The 18238-nt window shown below is 62.1% G+C and overlaps 1 protein-coding gene across 2 annotated transcripts; it reads left to right on the top strand.

The window, feature by feature from the left end:
• Positions 2483-17466, top strand: RBBP8NL (RBBP8 N-terminal like). Of its 2 annotated transcripts, none has more exons than XM_018057581.1 (14): positions 2483-2583; positions 8646-8790; positions 9840-9882; positions 10413-10508; positions 10814-10926; positions 11495-11567; positions 11879-12009; positions 12139-12227; positions 12480-12646; positions 13183-13888; positions 14151-14277; positions 14722-14792; positions 14887-15013; positions 16841-17466. In XM_018057581.1, the coding sequence occupies exons 1-14, from the start codon at positions 2566-2568 to the stop codon at positions 16858-16860; spliced, it is 1926 nt and encodes a 641-aa protein (XP_017913070.1). In that variant the 5' UTR covers positions 2483-2565; the 3' UTR covers positions 16861-17466. The 2 variants fall into 2 exon arrangements, with proteins under 2 accessions (XP_017913070.1, XP_017913071.1); XM_018057582.1 differs by having other exon boundaries at positions 12139-12221.

Below are 18238 nucleotides of genomic sequence, written 5' to 3' on the forward strand. Positions count from 1 at the left end.
GCAATCTGAGAAGGCTGCAGACTGTGTGATTCCAGCTCTGTGACACTCTGGGAAAGGCAGAACTATGGAGGCAGTGAAAAGATCAGGGGTGGCCAGGGGGTGGAGGGAGGGAGGGATGAATAGGTGGAGCACAGAGGATTTTTAGGGCAGTGAAAATACTCTGTATGATGCTATAATGGTAGATACATGTCATGATACGTTTGTCCAAACCCAAAGAATGTGCAAAACAATAGTCAGCCCTGATGTGAACTGTGGACCCTGAGTGGTGATGACGTGTCAATGCAGTTTCATCAGTTGTAACAAATGCACCATCTGGTGGGAGGTTTGGATAACGGGGGTGGAGGGGTGGAGGCAGCACAGGGGGCATATGGGGAATCTCTGTGCTTCCTTCTCATTTTGTTGTGAGCCTAAAACTACTCTAGTGTATTAATTTTAAAAAAACTTTATTGGGGTATAATTTGCAAAAAACAAAATTCACACTTTTAAAGTGTTAAGTTGATGGGTTTTGCCAAACAGGTACTCCCCTGTAATACCAATCACCACAATGCCGTATAGAATATGCCGTCACCCTAGGAAGTTTCTGCCACCCTTTGTTCATCCGATCCTGGACCCTGGCAGCCTCCCACTGCCTCTGGCTGTTCCCTCTCCACACGCTCTCATCTTGGAGTCTGCTGGCGTCCCCTCCTGAGTTGCCCTCCCCCAGCGGGATGCCTGACATTCACTGCATCGCTAGGGTGTCAGAGGTCTTCTCCTCCCAGAGAGGTGTGGATGGCTTGTGGATGGTTCATCCACGCACCCGTCGATGCACGGTGCATTGCTAGAGACATGGAGACAGTGCTGCAGGCACCTCGGATCCCTGGGTTGTGGGATGGCTCTGAATTTCCCTTTATGGGGAACTAGAGCTTTTGTTCAACTACTAACATGGTCCAGTTGGAGCCCATGCCCAATCCACTGACAAGCACAGTGAGCACCTCCTGGGGCAGACCCTGGTCCAGCTGCCATCATGAAGCCAGTTTTCACAAGGCCATGGCTCAGAGAGGTGGGGTGATTGGCCCAAGGTGAGCCAGCTCTCAAGGGGCAGAGTTGGGGTTCAAACCTGGCTGAGGTGGAGGGAGGGGGGCAGGGCTCAATTAGGCTGACCCTGGCTGCTTTGAGGGTCAACCCTGCCCCTGCCTCTGCCCTCCTCATGGGGACACCCAGACACAGGCACACAAAGCCAAAGCCACACAGCCCACCCTCACATCTACAACCCCAACCTTGAACATAGCACACCACTTACACAAGAGCACACCAAACACGTGAATAGACAAGCTGAGGGGTGAGCGCACACACGCACACGGTCCCCGCAGGCCAGGCTGCCCCACGCTCACCATGTCCACCCCCTTGTGCAGAGCACATGCCAAGGGGCCCACAGTATGCAGACACCTCCCCCAGGGGCTCAGCCAGGAGGCATCTGCAAAGCTCCCGGCAGGCTAGAGCCTGGGGGTGCCCACCACTGCTCCCCTGAGAGCCTGGGGTGTGGGTGGGGGGCAGCCGGAAGGGGCCTCACCAGGGAGCAGGAAGTGCCTCCTGGGACCTCACCAGGGCAGCAGGCCTGGAGCCAGGGTCCTCCCCCATGGAGCCCTGAGCACTCCCTGGGGTTCCCTCAGGTACCCCAAGGGAGGGCTCCTGTGCAGAGTTGGGAGTAGGAATTTGGGTGTAGCTTAAGGGGGATCAGGGTGAGGGAGCACAGGGTGGGGGCTTGTGGAGGAAGCAGGGGGGAGCCGAGGGGGAAAAGTAGTGGGTGGCAGCTGCGGCCCTCGGGCCAGCTCTTTTCTGCATGAGTGCAGCCACAGGGTTGCGAGCGGAGGACAAACACGGAAAACCGCAATGCCCGGCTCCTCCTGTGCCCACAGTGGTGGCCCCTGGCCCAGCCTCACAGGGCACCCCAGGCCGCCCTGAGACCCTAGATGCCCACCCACCTAGGCCACCTGCCTGTTCTCTTCTGGGGGGTGGAGGAGCCAGTGAAAGGCAGGGGCCCCAACCCAGCAGGGCCACTGCCAACCCCACATCTAGACTCCATCTCCAGAGCTCCAGCAGAGGCAGGCCCGTGGTCATCATCCCCAATTTACAGACAAGGAAACTGAGGCAGGACAGCTCAGCTCATGGGAGCCAGGGGAGAGGCTCGCTGCTCTCCTCCACCCCGAGGTGACAATGCTCCTTCCTCCCCCAGCTCCCCCACAATCTGCCCCTGCCCTGCCCCTCACGTCCACTTCCAGGCCCTGGATTCTCCTTGCAAACTGCCCGGCTCCAGCCAGAGGCCCAGGCCATGCAGAGATCATGGAGAAACAATCCTCTCTCTGTGAGGGTCAGACCCGACCCGTTCTGCCACTTTCTGTGCGATGGCAGAACCCGTTGGGTGGCTTTGGGCCGGCTCTGCCTCCTCTCTGCTCCTGGCCGGGGGAATCGAAAACCTGTCAAGCGGGTTTGGCCAAAATTATGTCTTGTTCCCAAGCAAGTTCATAGTGCTGGTTTCCATCTCTCAGGCGGGAGCGTCCGGAGCAGAGCGGAGGTCCCTGGAGGTCGATGCGGACACGGGGCCATGTGAGTACCTGGGGGCCTCCAGAGCCCCAGTGGCTTCAGTAGTTGGGGGCAGGGGAAGGGGCACAAGATCTGGGGTCACTGTGGGGTGCTAGCTACCAGGCGGAGACCCAGCCCCTGCTCGTGGGGGCTGGAGGAAGGGCCAGGGTAGGGTGGTGGCCACAGCCCCTGCTCTGGGGTACACGGTCCAGGGGACTGAGTGGGAGTGCAGGCCGCAGTGAGCTTGCTGGGCAGACAGGCTGGGGGAGTCAAGGCTTGGAAGGCTGGGGTTGGCACTGCTGTGCTGGGAAGTCCCTGGGTCTTCTGGGGACACTGGGAACAGGCTGGGGGCCTGGCGCTTCATCCTGGTCCGGCCTCACCGCCCGGATCCTCAGACAGGCTGCAGCTGGGGAATGAGGGGTGGAGCGTGGTGCAGCCAGCCACGGCTCCCTGCCGGGCACTGTAGGACATCAGCTGCCCTCAGTTCGGTGTCCCCTGGGAAACAGTGACAAAAGGCTCCCAGGCCTCGGCCCTGCTCAGCCTCCCCCACCAGGCCTCAGGAAGGCGGCTGAGAAGTATCAGTGGCCCTGGGCCGGCCCATCCTTGAGGAATCAGGTTGCAGGGCCCACTGTTACTTGAGCCACCAGCGACACCTCGGCCTTGCTGAGCGAGTGCACACCTGCCTTGTGCCTCTGTGCATGTGTGCACACGCACATGTGGTACTCGAGTATGTGCGCACACGTGCAAGCAGCTTTCCTCCGTCCTGCGCAGTGCCACGTGCACAGTGGGGGGAGTGCACGCATGTGCACACGTTTCTCTGTTGTGCAGTAGTTGTCAGGATGTTGTTAGGATACTGTTGTGTCTGCACGTGTGGGCATCACATATGTATGCTCATGTGTCATGGGTCTACGTGTCTGGCGATGCTAGAAACCATCCAGGTAGTGGCACCTCTCAGGACCTGCCCTCTGAGCTGGCCCAGGAGGTCTCAGGAGGCTGCCCTGGCCATATCCTTGCGAGCTGGTGACTGTGGAGTAGTGCCATCTCTCGGGGCCATAGATCCTTCATCTGCACAGTCTGTCATGGCCACTCCACAGGCAACGTGAGCCCAGGGACTGACTACCTGAGACGTTCCTGCCGGACGCCTGGATGTGGGGGCTGGCAGGTTGGCCCCTGACCACCTGCAGTCAATGGGCACTGGATGCCTGCCACATGGAGGAGACCCGGCAGCCCAAGGTGGTGCAGACTCCTGTCTCCAGGAGCTGGGCCAGGACACTGCCGTCATTTTGTGGCCCAGGACACTGAGACACAGTGGGAGAGAGACTCAGCTAAGGTGACCGGAGAAGGGGCTTCTCCCTCACCACGTGGGGCCTAGGGAGCCACTGCCAGTCTGACCTGCTTCACACCTGTCCCTGAATCTGTAGAATGGGACAGTGAGTGCCAGAAGGCAGGGCGAGCTCCAATCATACCCGTGGGCTGAGCCAGGGCACACAGCAGGTGCTCCACGAAGACCTGTGTGGGGACATGGAAAGGGCTTGGACGGTGTGCCCAGCCTCGTGAGGCCCCTGGTGACGGGCAGGCGGAGCGTGCCTGGGTCACTCTGGGACCTGGTAAGGGACCTGCAGTAGACACCGCACAGCCATAGAGCCCTGGCCCGGGGCTCGGCTGAGCGGATGCCGGGAACAAGGGCCACTGCTATGGCTATTGCTGCACCATTGTCATCGCGTTACTCACAGGTGGGTGGAGGGATCAATGGCAGAGAAGGCGCAGAACTGGGGGCCTGGGGCTCCTGGACCTGAGGGCATGCTGGAGAAGAGGCCTCAGCAAGAGAAAGTGGCCAGGGCCCTGCCGGCCGGCCCAGGAGCTGGGCAAGAACCTCACCACCAAGGCTTTGTGGCTCAGTGTACAACACCCGGACCAGGGCCACAGCTGGGGCTCTGGTGGCCTTCTCTGTACATGGTGGCAGGGGCATTTCCCTGAGACACGGCCACGAAGACCCAGTGGTCCCTGAGTGTCCACGCAGGGCACGAGTGTGTATCATCAATGCTGGCATCTGAGACTCTGCTCTGAACTCTGGGGCGTTCTTGTCCTCCTGTAGAGGGCCTTGGTGGCACTTGAACTTGGGCTCCTGTAAGGAGCCCTCCTGGGCCCCTGGGGCTGCCTGCAGGAGGCGCTGCGTGTGGTGGATGCAGGTCTCCATCTGCAGCTAGCTGAGTGCCTGCCGGGCCCTGCGCTGAGTACACACATCACCTGGAAGGCATCGTCTGGGCACACGTACTTGGTGGGACACACCCACAACCACCTGAGGAGGTGGCGTGGTTACCTCAGATGAGGGACTCAGGCTCTGGGGACACACTAGTCCCGTCCACAGAAGCTCCAGGCAGGCCAGGGCACACTGCGCAGGCTGACCTTGCCCAGGTGAGTGGCAGGTGCACAGGGTCACCGGTGTGCCTGACCCCTGCCCTGACCTGCAACCTGCAGCTTCTGGGGCTCCACCCAGCAGAGACCTTCCAGCCTGGGTGTCCAGAGCAGGAGTAGGAGTGACCCTGGGCCCTTGAGGAGCAGCCCTCAGGTCTCTGCCTCCACCACCACCACCACCCCGCCCCCGCAGTGGGCAACTCAGGCCACCCTCTCCAGTGCCCAGGGCCCCCAGGCCCAGAGGCAGCAGCCAAGACCCCACACCATAACCTGCTCCCTCCTCCTGACACCACTGTAGCCCCAACCCCAGGCCTGGGGGCAGCCCTTCTGCCTCTCCCCTCAGTGGCTCTCAGCACACCTGGCAAACACCAGGGAGGCCCCCAGGGAGGGCTGGCCCACCGTCCTCGGGCCGAGACCACGTGCACCTTTTAAAAGTAATTTCATTTATATTCATTTACTTGTTTCCATCTGCACTGAGTCTTTGTTGCTGCACAGGCTTTTCTCTAGTTTTGGCAAATGGGGCTACTCTCCAGTTGTGAGAGCACAGGCTGTAGGCAGGCGGGCTTCAGTAGTTGCGGCTCCCAGGCTCTAGAGCACAGACTCAGTAGTGTGGCTTAGTTGCTCCACGGCATGTGGGATCTTCCCAGACCAGGGCTCGAAATTATGTCTCCTACACTCGCAGGCGGATTCTTATGCACTGAGCTACCAGGGAAGCCCCCACATGCACTTTTACAGCCGAGGTTCTTCCTACCCACAACCACCAAATTCCTATCAGCTGGGGACCCACCTCCTCATCCTCCCGCTGCTTCCTTGGACCTGCCCCGCCCCCCTGCACTCTGAGGGTGGGGGCTGGGTCAAGGGCTGCCCCAGGAGACTGACTGTCCTCTTCTCCTTGGCCAAACACTCTCTGTCACCTGCCGGCCCAGGGGAGCCACACCACCCCCATGGCACTGTCACCAGCGGCTGGACAGTCCTGGTCATCCCTGGGAGATGTGGGGCTTCCAGCAGAATACACCCTCCAGCTGTGCTGCCCCTGCCCAGCCCCGTGTCTTGTCCATGCTGCCCCCTGCCCATCAGAGATCCCAGAGGGGCAGCCAGGTGGGGCCTTTGGGCGGTTTGGAATAGAGAGGAGCCTGGGGTACCCAGACAGAGGAGGGTGTCTGGGCCTTTACCCACCTGACTCCACACCACAGTGCTGTCATTAGGAATGATGTTGACCTCTCACTCGGACCTGCACCCATCCCCAGAGCCTCTCCTGGGCCTGGGGCACTGCAGGTTCCCAGGGGCGGCTCCTTCACAGGCGTTGGCCCAGCCCACGGCCCATGGTAGACGCTGATGGGGAAGAACGGCCTGTCAGGCAGGTCTGGGTGGAATTTCAGGCACAGTGGCTTGGCCCTCCCCAGCTGGCCCACCTCCCCCTGCAGAGAGCCTGAGCCGAGGAGAGCTCCTCCCACAGTCCCGTCTCCCACCATCAGATGAAGATGGGAGAGCCAGCAGAGCAGGGCCACCTGGAGCGCATCCCTGGTCCACAGCGGGCAAGGACACATCCTCAGCCCCAGGGAGAAGTCAAACCCGACTCCCGCTTCCCACTGGGTAGCCAGGGAGCATGACTTGATGTCTTTGGGCCTCAGCTTCTCTATCTGGAAAGTGGGCTCCTTGCAGTGTGGTCAGGGTTAGATGGGCTCAGGAAGTGAGGCCGGATTACCATGTACACCCTACAGCCCTGGTCTCCCCCACCCTCTGCAATTCAGCATCTTGTCCCCTAACCTGCCAGGACATTCCTCTGGCTCCCAGCCTCAAGGAAGGGGACCCCACCAAGCTCCTCTCATTCCCAGAGCCCTCACCCACCCAACACACAGCCAGTAAGCAGGGACCCCCCCTTCCCTGGCCATCTCTTGGGAGTGTCGCAGAGGCCAGGCAGGTCGAAAACGAGTTTGGAGAGCCCCACCTTCCTGTCACTCCGTCTGTCTAGCACATCCCTGCCTGTGGGCTCTGGCGGCCACCATGAGACACAGGACCGTTCTCTGTCCTCTTGCTGGGCCTGGGGCTTGAGGACCCAGCTGAGAGCCAGCCTCCCTGTCAAGTCCCCTTGGAAAGCTCCAGGACAGTGCTTGCCCTGGCCTGGGCTTCTCTTGGGGTCACGGGGCCTGCCCCCTCAGTTGGCGACCCCACTGCCAGGGCGCCCACCACCCAGCTTCGGGGAGCCCAGAGCAGCTGCGCCTCTGCTGCACCTCCGCCTCTGCTGCACCTCCTGTGCAGGAATCCTGCAGTGCGCTGGCTTCCCCGGCCTGGCCCCTGCTCTGCAGTCTTGGAACCAAACCGTAACAGCCCCGGACTGTCATCTCTCCTGCCACCGCTGGACACTACCATCAGGCACTGGAGGGTTTCTAGTTTGGGGACTGCTGATGCAAACACTCCGGTCTCTGAAATGCAAGTGAGACCACACACCTCCTTCAGTGAGGAGCGGGGGGGAGGGAGCTGCGTGTGGCCTCGGGCGAGGCCGAGAGGTCTTTGGGCAGAGGTTTCCAGGGTTCGTGAAGAGGCCCTCCTAGGGGAGGTGGAGCACTGCGCCAGTTGGTGGTGGCCTGGGCCGAGGCAGGCTCTGCGAAGGAGGGAAAGTGAGGTTCTGGGCATGTACAGATGCAAACCCAGGGGACCCCAGGGCTCCTCAGACTGAGGACAAGGAGGGACCAGAGGGGCTGCCTCCCCCTGGCCTGGAGGTGATGATGGCACGGGTCTGGGCTGGTGGCATCAGTGCTGACCTGGCTATGAGCTGTGGGTCTGACTCCCACTGGGTGACAGGTAGTGCCACAGAGCAATGGTGGCCTGTGGTATTCGCCACCAGAGGTGAGCCACCAGGACTGAGGGTCTCTCGCCCAGAGGAGGGTGGTGCCTGGCATCACAGTGAGGAACCTACTGCTGGTCTGAGCCCCGGGCTCACTCCCAGCTCCGAGCTGGACCCTGTGGGACCCCAAGGCATACTCACCAGGCCCACTGGATGGGCCCCGTGGCCACTACCAGAGGGAAGAAAGGGCTGCTCAGAGGGGCCAGAGTTCACGGCAGTCACACAACGGGCAAGGTTACCCAGCTCCCAGCTTGGATTCTTAATCCCACAAACTTTTAAGTTTTAGCAAACGCTTCGTGGAGGTGAAACACAGGCAGGAAAAAGGGCCCAGGCCATGAGGGGTGGCTAGGTGGACTTCTGCCAGTGCACGGCCACCAGTTCCTACAGAGAAAATAGCCAGCCAACCCCCAAAGTCCCCACCTTGGCCCCACAGGGCCATCCATGCCACTGCGGGCACCTGGACCCTCCTGAGAGAGCTTTCCCATTGGCTGAACACACCCTGGCTTACTGACCCGCCAGCTGTTGGCCAGCTTGGGCATCTCCAGTCTGGGGCTTCATCACAGGTCATGTGCACACTCATGGCCCCAGCACCAAGTGGGAGCTGGTCCCCTCAGGCCATCTGCTTTGCTGTGAAGACTGGATTAGGGAGTTGAGATGAAGTGAGAATGTCCCATCCCTACAGGATGGACATACATGCCCCCCTCAGGCGTGGACATGACCCAGTGGGTGGTCACAGGACAGGACTCCCACACCTACCTCCTGCACCCTGCAGCCCACAGACCCCTCCTGAGCCAGTGTGACTGTCCCTTGGTTTCCTGCTCCACAGGCTGGAAACAGAGGGGCAGTAGAGGCCAAGGGGCCATCCCCACACCTGGAGCACAAAGGACCCAGGGCCGGGGCCGCGGGAGCCATGGAGAGTTTCACAGAGTCACTAAACAGACTGAAGGAAGTCCACGAGAATGAGGTCATGGGTGAGTACCTTGGGGAGGACAAACTCTCAACCAGACAGCGGTCTAAGGGCCAAGGTCAGGCCAGGGGACTCCCACATGTTGCCTCCAATTCTTGCCAAAACCAGGACAATGCCTTGCAGGACCAGAAAAGGAGTCCTGACCCAGAGCCCAGAGCTGCATCGTGGCCAGGCACCCAGCCTTAGACCAACACCCAAGTGCAGCCCTGGAGGGGTGGCCCCCAAACTGTCAATCCACATCAAAGCAGGAATAAAAGACCAGCCTGGCCACAGAGAGCTGAGATACTATAGCCAAGACCAGCCCCTTGCCCAAGGTGGGGGCCTCCATGTCCCCCAGAAGGGAGGTCACCTACTTTCTTTGTAGGAATGGAGCCCAAGGCTCTAGAGGCTTGTCTGGAACGTTCCGGGTGCTGAGCTAAAATCCCTCTGCCCCTTCTAGAACCCCAGGCTAAGCTCTGCCCTGGTATGCATGTCTGTCCAATTTCCCCACCAGCAACAGGACTGACTGCAGCTACCTGCTCCATTCACTCCTCCAGTGCCTGGACCAGACCCTCCCCTGACCTTTCTGAGAGTGCTCACCTCCCCTCCCACATCAAAGGCCCAGAGACCCAGAGGGGCGAGGACTGCTTGGGCTAGACTAGGACCCAAGCCAGACCATGATGAGGAGGGGAGGAGGGGCTCTGCTGGGGTCTCCCTTGGGGAACCATTGGCAGCACCCAAAAAGCATCCCTCCTGGGCCTTAGTTGGGTAATTGGTGACTCCCAGCATCCGGGACCCATCCCCAGCTGTCACCAGAGCCAGAGACAAGGGAGGGGAGAGGCTGGGCCCTGACCAGGGTCCCAAGGAGCCAGGAGACTGACCAGAAGCTGGCAGCAGGTGCAGACTGGGAGCCCTCCAAGGGGGTGACCTCAGGGAGTCAGTGCAGGGACCCAGGCAGGTGGCGGGTGTCTGGAGAGGGCTCTGCCAGACAACCAGGGACAGGAAATGCCCCGGCTCCAGGTAGAGGCAGCAGCCCAGCTGGGCCTGACCTCTGCTCCTTTCCTCACTCCTCAGGCCTGCAGAACAAGCTTCTGGAACTGAACTCAGAGAGGTGCCGGTGAGTGAGGACAGGCCTGGCCCAGGAAACCGGAAGGGCAGTGACTCCCCAGGGTTCATCTCCCTTCTTCCCCTGCAGCCCCAGGGCCCCGGCTGATGCAGGAGAAAGTGAAGATCAGCATAGGGGGTAGGGGGAGTCTGGTCCCAGGTCATGCCTCAAGGAACTGGAGGAAGCGGGGCTGGAAAGTCCAAGCCCACCAGAGTGAACAGGGACCCTCCAAAGGGATGGGCAAGGAACATCCATGCAGGGCACCTCTGGGACCAATAGCTATCAACAGGGGGACTCCACGTGAGTCCTGGAGACCCACAGGCAGACTCCCCAGGTCCCCACTTCACAGAACGCTGCCAGGTGGCACATGGACGAGACAGAGTCCTCAAGGCTGTACACACTCACGCTTGGGCGAGCTGGTATAGCCCTTGCGAGGCCCCAAGTCTCAAGGAAGTCCTAGGCTGGTGGCCAGGGAGAGGCTAGTGGGTAGCAGAGAGCTCTCTGGGTAGAGCAGACCCCCCACTTCAGATCGTCCCCCACAGGGATGCCCAGAGGGTGGAGGAGCTCTGTGCCAAGAACCACCAGCTCAGAGAGCAGCAGAAGGCACTGAAGGAGAACCTGCGGGCGCTGGAGAACAGGTGGGGGCACCTCACAGCCCACTCATGATGGGGGCAGGGGTGGAGGAAGACCAGAGCGTTCTGTGGAGAATGAGTCGGCGATGCTCTGGAGTCAACTCAGCCACTGCAGGACTTCTCAGAGCCTTAAGTAAACTGCACTTTTCAAGGTTCCTTCCCAAACTCAATAGCATGTGGCGTGCTTAGCCCACGGGGTGGGCAACGCGGTAGGGAAAGGCAGGGCAGGTCCTGGGAGTGGGGCAGGGGGGCATGGCATCCCGGCCCCTCCCTCTCAGAGCAGCCTCTCGCTGTCCCTCCTTGCCCCGCAGGCTACGGGCTGGGCTGTGTGACCGCTGCATGGTCACCCAGGAGCTGGCCAGAAAGAAGCAGCAAGAGTTCGAGAGCTCCCTCCTCCAGAACCTGCAGCACGTCTTCCTCCTCAGTGAGCGCCCCCCTGCTCTGCATCCTGCACCCCGTTCTCCTGTGTGGGCCGGCGACCCCCACCTCCTCAGCCCAACAAGGGGTCTTGGGGAAAGGGGAGGAGGTGATCCAGGGCTGCACTGTCAGGAGGGACACCCGCAACCCAACACACAGAGAGATGGTGCAAAGCCCCCCGCTGGACCCCACAGGCCACCTGCTGCTCAGTCACCGGGCCAGGGCGTCCCTGCCTTCTCAGAGCCTCAGCTCCCTCCTTCTCAGGATAAGGAGGGTCCCGAAGACACCTGGGTTCCATGAGTCCTGCTGATGAGCACAAGCCCCTTTCCTTTGGCTGGGGGGTCCCTCGAGGCTACGGAGAAACATCCCTTTTCACAGCCTCCAGGCTGGTGCTGCTCACTCAACATCCACCCGCCCACTCAGGCAGCAAGCATCTATGGGGCACCTGCTGTATGCCAGGCCCCGAGCCAAGTGCTGGAGCCTCAGCTGGGCCAGGACAGGGGGACTCCCAGGGCCATGAGGACCCCACTTGCCCTCCCCCTCCCCAAGTCCTTCCTAACCGGTGCCTTCTACAGCCACTGAGCTGACGCGGCTGCAGGAGGAAAATGACGCCTTGAAGGAGGAAGTGAAGCGGCTTCAGGGCCCAGGGTGAGTGGGGGGAGCCCCAGGCACTTGTGCAGGGGGAGGGGTTCCACAGGCCAGCATCCTGGGACAGACAGCAGCCTCCACTGGTCTGCAGGCACAAGGCCCCCCAGAAATGGAGCTGGGCTGCAGCACCCATGGCAGCTCTGGTGCTTGGGCCACCCCCAGACAGGTGTGAGCCCACAATGACGTCTTTCCTGGTCACCTGGGTCTCCCGCACAGGTGGCTTGACCCCCAGGAGGGCGCCCTGGGCTTTCTGATCGTCTCTGGGATGCTGCCCCCTCACCTGCCTCATATTTGCCTCCCACTGGGGACAGGCCCAAGCCCCAGCTCAGGGAGGGCGTCTCGGACCCCCCATCACCCCTGCTGCTCCCCTCCCTGGGCGCCCAGAAGGCCGTCACTGAGAAACCTCTGGGAGGCCACGAGGAGACAGAGGATGGCCATGCAGGTGCAGGTCCATGGGAGAGGGGGGTGTGGGGCAGGGGGGCTGAGCAGCCTGGGACCAGGGGGCCCTCGGGCCGGGGGCTGAGCTGACCCCTCTCAGCAACCGTCCTGCCCTCTGTTCCTCCTCCCACAGAAAGGCCAGGGGTGTACGGGACGTCTCCAATGGCCAAAATCTCCCCAAGTCCCAATCTTCCTGAGGCACGGACCCCGGAAATGGTGAGGGTGAGGGACCCCGAACCCCTGAACCCACTCCTCCCTCTTCCCGGGCAGCCCGAGGAGGAGGCCAGAACTGCCTGCTGTATGCCATGCACATGGCAACATGCCCATCCTTGCGCCAAGCAGAGTCCTGAGCTCCACGTGACAAGGGTGGAAGCGAGGCTCAGAGTGGGTGGGAGACCTGCCCAAGGTCACACAGAGAAAAGGGCAGAAGGTAGCAGCCAAGCCCACCCAGGCTGACCCGCCCACCCTGTGCAGAACCCCCAGCGCATCTCCAACCAGCTGCATGGGACCATCGCCGTGGTGCGGCCTGGGTCTCGGGCCTGCTCCGCTGACCAGGGCTCCACCAATGGGACGCCCCCACTGCCGCCCACCAGGCACAGCCCACCCAGCCCACCTGGCAAGCACAGCCTCCCTCTGGACAGGTGAGCGCCCGCCCTCTGCCACCACCAGGAGCTGCCTCAGCTGGGTACCCAGTCTCCTCCCCTGGTCCCAGCTTTAAGGCAGAGGCCAACAGCAGGGCGTCCCTCCCTTTGTCCCTTCAGGAGACCTGCTCTCCCTGGCTTGGCTTTCCCCTGCCTGCAGCATAGTTCCCACACTGACATCTGAACGGCCAGGGCGGGGTGGGGGTTCGTGGACAGAGGAGACAGGGACTGGGCACCCCCTTTCATCGTGGTCTGAGGAGAGTGGGGGTGGGGTTGTGGGCAGGGTGCTCCAGAGGACTGGGTAGGCAGCTGATGCCCAGAAAGGGGAGAGGCCTTAGTGGTCAGGTCCCTCCTCTGACCCCCAGGCCCCAGGTCAACTCTGAAACCAGGCACCTGATCCCCAGGGGCCCGGGCATTCCCCTCCCCACTGTCCACCGTGTCACGTGGGCACCCATCTCACCCCCAGGGCCCCTAGTCCTCCCTGTGAAGTGGGGCTGACCACGCCCCACAATCACCAGGCTTCTCCTTCCCCACAGCATCCTGCAGGCCTCTCGGCCCTCTCCCAAGACCTGCGAGTCCCTGAAGCACTCCCTCCAGGCCGACCGCCTCTGCCTCCTGAACCGCCACCTAACCCTACATCTTGGCAGCCCCCCGGCCCCTGCCACAGCCCCCAGCGGCCCCCAATCCCAGGGCCTCAAGGCTGGGGAGGCAGAGGCCTGGGAGGAGCCCTCGGGCCTGCTGGGCCTGCCAGGCGCCCTGGTGGGCGTGCGGAACCCACGGCTGGAAGGCGCACTGCACATGCTCCTGGCCCAGCAGCTGCGGGCACAGGGCAGAGTGGGCAGTGCCCGGCTGAGGGGCCCTTGGGGGCCCAGAGGGACGCCGCCCTCCCCACCAGCCGACTCAGACTCCGAGGGTCCTGAGGGCGAGGCGGCCAGGGCAGCCCTGCCCAGAGAGAGGCACTCACAGCCCGGAGGCCCGGGCAGCCCCCAGGGGAAGGAGAGCACGGCCACACAGGACTATGTCCCAGACAAGCCCCTGGACCTCTCAGAGAGGGGTCGGTGCTGGGCCAGCACTCCCAAGCCTGCCAACCAGTCGGGGTCACTCAGCCCTCCACGGGTCCCCACGCCCAGCCCTGAGCCACCCCAGGGAGTGGGACCATCTGCCCAGTGTGGAGCCCAGAGACTCAGCAATGGCACCCAGGAAGCCAGAGAGCCAGAGGCGGAAGAGCATCCATCTTCCCCGGTGAGGGACCAAGCCCCGTTCCTGGGCTCTGTGTGTCCCACCCAGAACACCTGGGCCCCAGGCTGCCCTCTCTTCTCTGCTCCACCAGCCAGTTGCCGAGGGAAAGCCTGCTGCCCAGTCACAAGCCAGGGGGAGCCAGCTGACCCGCCAGCCCCTCCCTGTCCATGGCCCCTGCAGGCTGTGCCTGAGGCCGGGTGGGGGTGGGGGAGGAGGAGGGAAGTTGCCTTACATGAGCTCAAGTCTTTTCCTTCTTTCCCATCAGGACGCCCCCTACTTTGCCCCAGGGCCCCACCTCAGCCTGCCCTCTGCAAGTGGGCCAGGAGAGGAGGACAGAGGGAGGCCTAAACATCCCCCCTACCCACCAAGGCCTGGTGGAGATGGCCACCCAGGTGAGGATGCAAACACGGGAAGTATTCCATGGTGGAAGTGGAACCACACTGAGCAGGGAGGGCCTGACCCAACAAACTCTGGTCTCAGATTTGGTTCCCTACCTCCAGACCCAGAGTGGAGCAAGGGGCCCAGGGAGGGCGCGTTTCTGACCACAGGAAGTGAATGGAGAGCATCCTAGCAACTGGGGCTTCAGGGCAGGTGATGAGTTCCCTGTCACCCAGCAACCAAGCCAGGGGGACCCTAGTGGGTGGGGTCATTGCAGGAGTGCAGGGGACTTTGGGCTTGGACCCTACCCCAGGGCAGGTTACTTGGGCTCTCTGTGCCTCAGTTTCCCCAGCTTCAGAGGTGTTGCCACTGGTCCCAGCCTGGCAGGTTAGGGGCCTAGGCTTCTACTAGATGTCCAGGCCACCATCCTGGCCTGACCCACACCCTGCATCCTGCAGAGTTCAGCAAAGTCCAAGGGCAACAGCTGGAGTCGGATGAGCTGGACGAGCCAGACACCTCGGACAGTGAGGTCAGTGCAGCCGCACACTGGGGTGGGGTGGTGGCACCCTGGCTGCCCCAGGCTTGGGAGGGTTTCCTCACCATGACCACACCCCACCCTTCAGATGGGCCTGAGCACCAGGGCGGAGTCCACACAGAGCTCGCCAGGGGAAGGACCCGGGTGTGTCTGCAACAAGGAGTGTGGACGGGGCCCACAGAAGAGGAAGCGGGCCTCCGACCCCTGGAGCAAAGGTAGGTCCACGGGTGGGGGCGGGGCAGTTGCAGCGCCGATGCCTCCAGCCTTTCTGGCTACTCAGAGCTGTTCCCAGAGCAGTCTTGTAAGAGGACCTGGGTCAGGCGTGGGCAGACCCTGAGTCCACTTCCTCCTCGGTGGGCTGGCCCCTTCACCCCAAGCCTGTCTCCCTCTGGAAAGGAGGCGATATCATGGCTGATATGAGACAGCAGTGGGACACACAGTCGTGTCATCTTCAGGGGAGAAGGGGCATCCTGGGCCACGAACAGCCCCAGGCCTGGGGGTCCTAGACCCCTCCCCTCTCACAGCCCCACCTGGGAGGGGGCAAGCTCGCCTGGACCACCTTGTCCACTTTTAAGGAGGAGACCCAGCAGAGGCTGCTGCCCCCTGGCGTGGGTGTGTTTGTTCCCGATGTGGGGCTGGGGGCTGCTCTCCTGTTTGCCAAGGGTGGTGCCTGTGGGCTCCCCCTCCACCGGGGGCTGAGGGTATAAGGACAGCTCCCACTTCCTGCTCCGGGCACAGTGGCAGCTCGGGCCGGGTCTCCAGGCGCCCGAGAGAGCCTTTGAACGCCTGAGCTGATACTGCACGCCGCCTGGTGTTTGTCCAGGCAGGTCCATGTCTCAGGCTGGGCCATGGCTGCCACAATGCACCATTGTTGCCGGGAAGGTGACTGCAGCCTGTGTTTGTCAGGCGAGCGCTGGAGGAGGCCAGCATGCTGGTGTGACCTCACAGCACAGCCAGCTGGGCATTTTCGGAAGCTGTCCTGGGAGGCACGGTCCACAGGGGTGTACCACATCTGCCCCCACCTTCCACATGGTGTCAAGGCAGCCCCTTGCCCGCCCACCCAGACCAAGGCAGGGGCTCCCCAGATGGCACGCATACCCTCAGCACCTCATGGGCGACAAGTGAGAATAGCGCCCTTGTGTCGTGTGCCCATAGAGAGAGAGGCTCAAGGAGCGTTCAGTCGTTACTGCCTTTGGGCCTCGTGGGCCTGCCTGGGGATTAGCCATCACTGTCTCACAGAAGCGAAAGTGGGGGCTCAGGGTGGGGTAACTTGCCCAGGGTCACAGAGGTGCTACACGGGGACAGGATGCCAACCTGATCCATCTGGCCCAGAACCAGAGCTGGTTCTGCATCAGAGGCATGCCTAAAGCCCAGCATCGTGCGGGTCTCACCTGCAAGGGTGCCAGGAACCATATGTCCCTTCTCTGGGACCCCAGAGGCAGTGCCCAGCTGAGGGGCCCTTGGGGGCCCAGAGGGACGCCGCCCTCCTCATCAGCCGACTCAGACTCCGAGGGTCCTGAGGGCGAGGCGGCCAGGGCAGCCCTGCCCAGAGAGAGGCACTCACAGCCCGGAGGCCCGGGCAGCCCCCAGGGGAAGGAGAGCACGGCCACACAGGACTATGTCCCAGACAAGCCCCTGGACCTCTCAGAGAGGGGTCGGTGCCGGGCCAGCGCTCCCAAGCCTGCCAACCAGTCGGGGGCCCATGGAAGCACCTGCCAACATCCCAGGTGTTCTGAGAACATTTCCCTGTGAGCTCGGCTTATCCAGATACCCCAGACCCTCTGCAAGGTCACAGGGGAGGCCTCAGGGCCGGGCGGATTCCAGGGTCACACACCTTCTACCAAATTCCCAAGGCTTCCCTCCGATCAGGCCACCCTGTCCAGCATCCGCTGCCATCAGGAACAGGCCGACTCCCAGTGTGGGCTCCTGTGTTCCCAGAAACTGCCCACGAGGCCCTGGGCAAAAGCCCAGTGTCCCCGTAAGGGAGGACACGCAAGGTTACTACCGTGCCTCCTAGCTTAACTTTGGTCCACTTCCCACAGCCTCCAAGAAGCCGACATGAGGAAGGAGGAACCAGGGAGCCAGGAGTCCCTCACCCAGCACCAGCACCTGGGAAAAGACCAGGGCATCCCAGCCTGCCCAGTCATGCACCCCACCCGATTGATTGCCCGCAGCCAGGACAACCCCTACCACCAGCCAAGCAGACAGCCCCGGGAGCAGGGTAGTGGACTGGGTCCTGCCACATCCATGGGGGTGTGAAGGCCAAGATGATTGGTCTTTTGAACCCCTCCATCTTGGAAACGATCTTACCCACCACTCTCACCCCAGCATCTGCTCCCTTGTGGAGAGCAGGGTCCTGGGAGACCGGGATGGCTCAAGCTCCAGCCGAGCCCCGCCCCCAGCTCTGCTGTGCACGGGCAGGCCCTCCTGGGCAGTGCCCCTCCTCCCACCAACCCAGACTCCACTAGTACCCTGGACCCAGGGGCTGCATGCCTCGCTACCCATTCCAGACGGGGTGTCGAGCTCCAAGCAGTGGTCTCGGGCGCCCCCTTGCGGGGTCCCACAAGTGTGCTGCCCGGTGAGGGCTAAGAAGGCCGGCAGGCGGCAGTGCAGCGCCTCTGCAGAGAGGGGGTCCCAGGACATGGGGAGAATAAAGAGTAAGGAAGGATGGCGTGTGCAGCTGGCAGGACTGGGGTTCAGCCGGGCCTCCACCTTCCCCGGGTGGGTGCCTCGTGAGTGTCCAGGGATGGGGAGTCTGAAGGGTAGGATCCAAACCAGCTCTGTGTGCTGAGCCTGTGGGGAGGGCTGTGGGAACAGAATGTGCGCCAGGCGCCACGTAGACCCCCTCCTCATTGACACCTCCGTGTCCCTGGCCCCACACCCGCCACTGAACCGTCAGCCCTCTGCACAACCACAGGGCAGCTCACCCAGGACACTGCCCCGCACAGAACCAGGAAGACCGTGTTCTGCCCGCTGCCCCGCTATCTCTGCAGCAACCTCAAAGCTTAACATGGTGCCAGCTGGCAGAAGAGAGACCACCCCAGAGCCCAGCCCCATTATCCAGCAGCAGACAGCATGGTTTTGGAGCTGAGGGCCAACAACCAGATGACAGCCATCCCCCTTTATCTTCCTCATCTGACATCAGTGTAACTATTGGCCACCAGCTTGTGGGTCCTGCCCCCTCCACCTGCCAGGGCCCTCCTACTAGAACAGCAGGCCAGAGGGCCCTAATCCAAAAATGTTGACCCCGGATTCTCCTCGCTAACAGAGAAATTTGTGTGCCATGTGTGGCACATTGCGTGGGGAGCATTCACAGAGCTGTGTGGCAGATTTCACGGCTAGTGCCCAGTCTCCAGCCTCCAGGTAGACCCAGCATGGTGATGTTCCCTGGCTGAGCCGCTCAGCCCTGACAATACCTGAGGTCACAGTTGCTGTCCCCA

Source organism: Capra hircus, chromosome 13 (assembly GCF_001704415.2).
Source record: "Capra hircus breed San Clemente chromosome 13, ASM170441v1, whole genome shotgun sequence".
NCBI lineage: Eukaryota > Metazoa > Chordata > Mammalia > Artiodactyla > Bovidae > Capra > Capra hircus.

What these genes read in the sequence shown, in the direction of transcription:
- RBBP8NL (XM_018057581.1), top strand. An exon ending in GCAGCACGTCTTCCTCCTCA is followed by an intron (nt 10,927 to 11,494) that starts GTGAGCGCCCCC and finishes TGCCTTCTACAG; the next exon opens with CCACTGAGCTGACGCGGCTG. An exon ending in AAGAGCATCCATCTTCCCCG is followed by an intron (nt 13,889 to 14,150) that starts GTGAGGGACCAA and finishes CTTTCCCATCAG; the next exon opens with GACGCCCCCTACTTTGCCCC.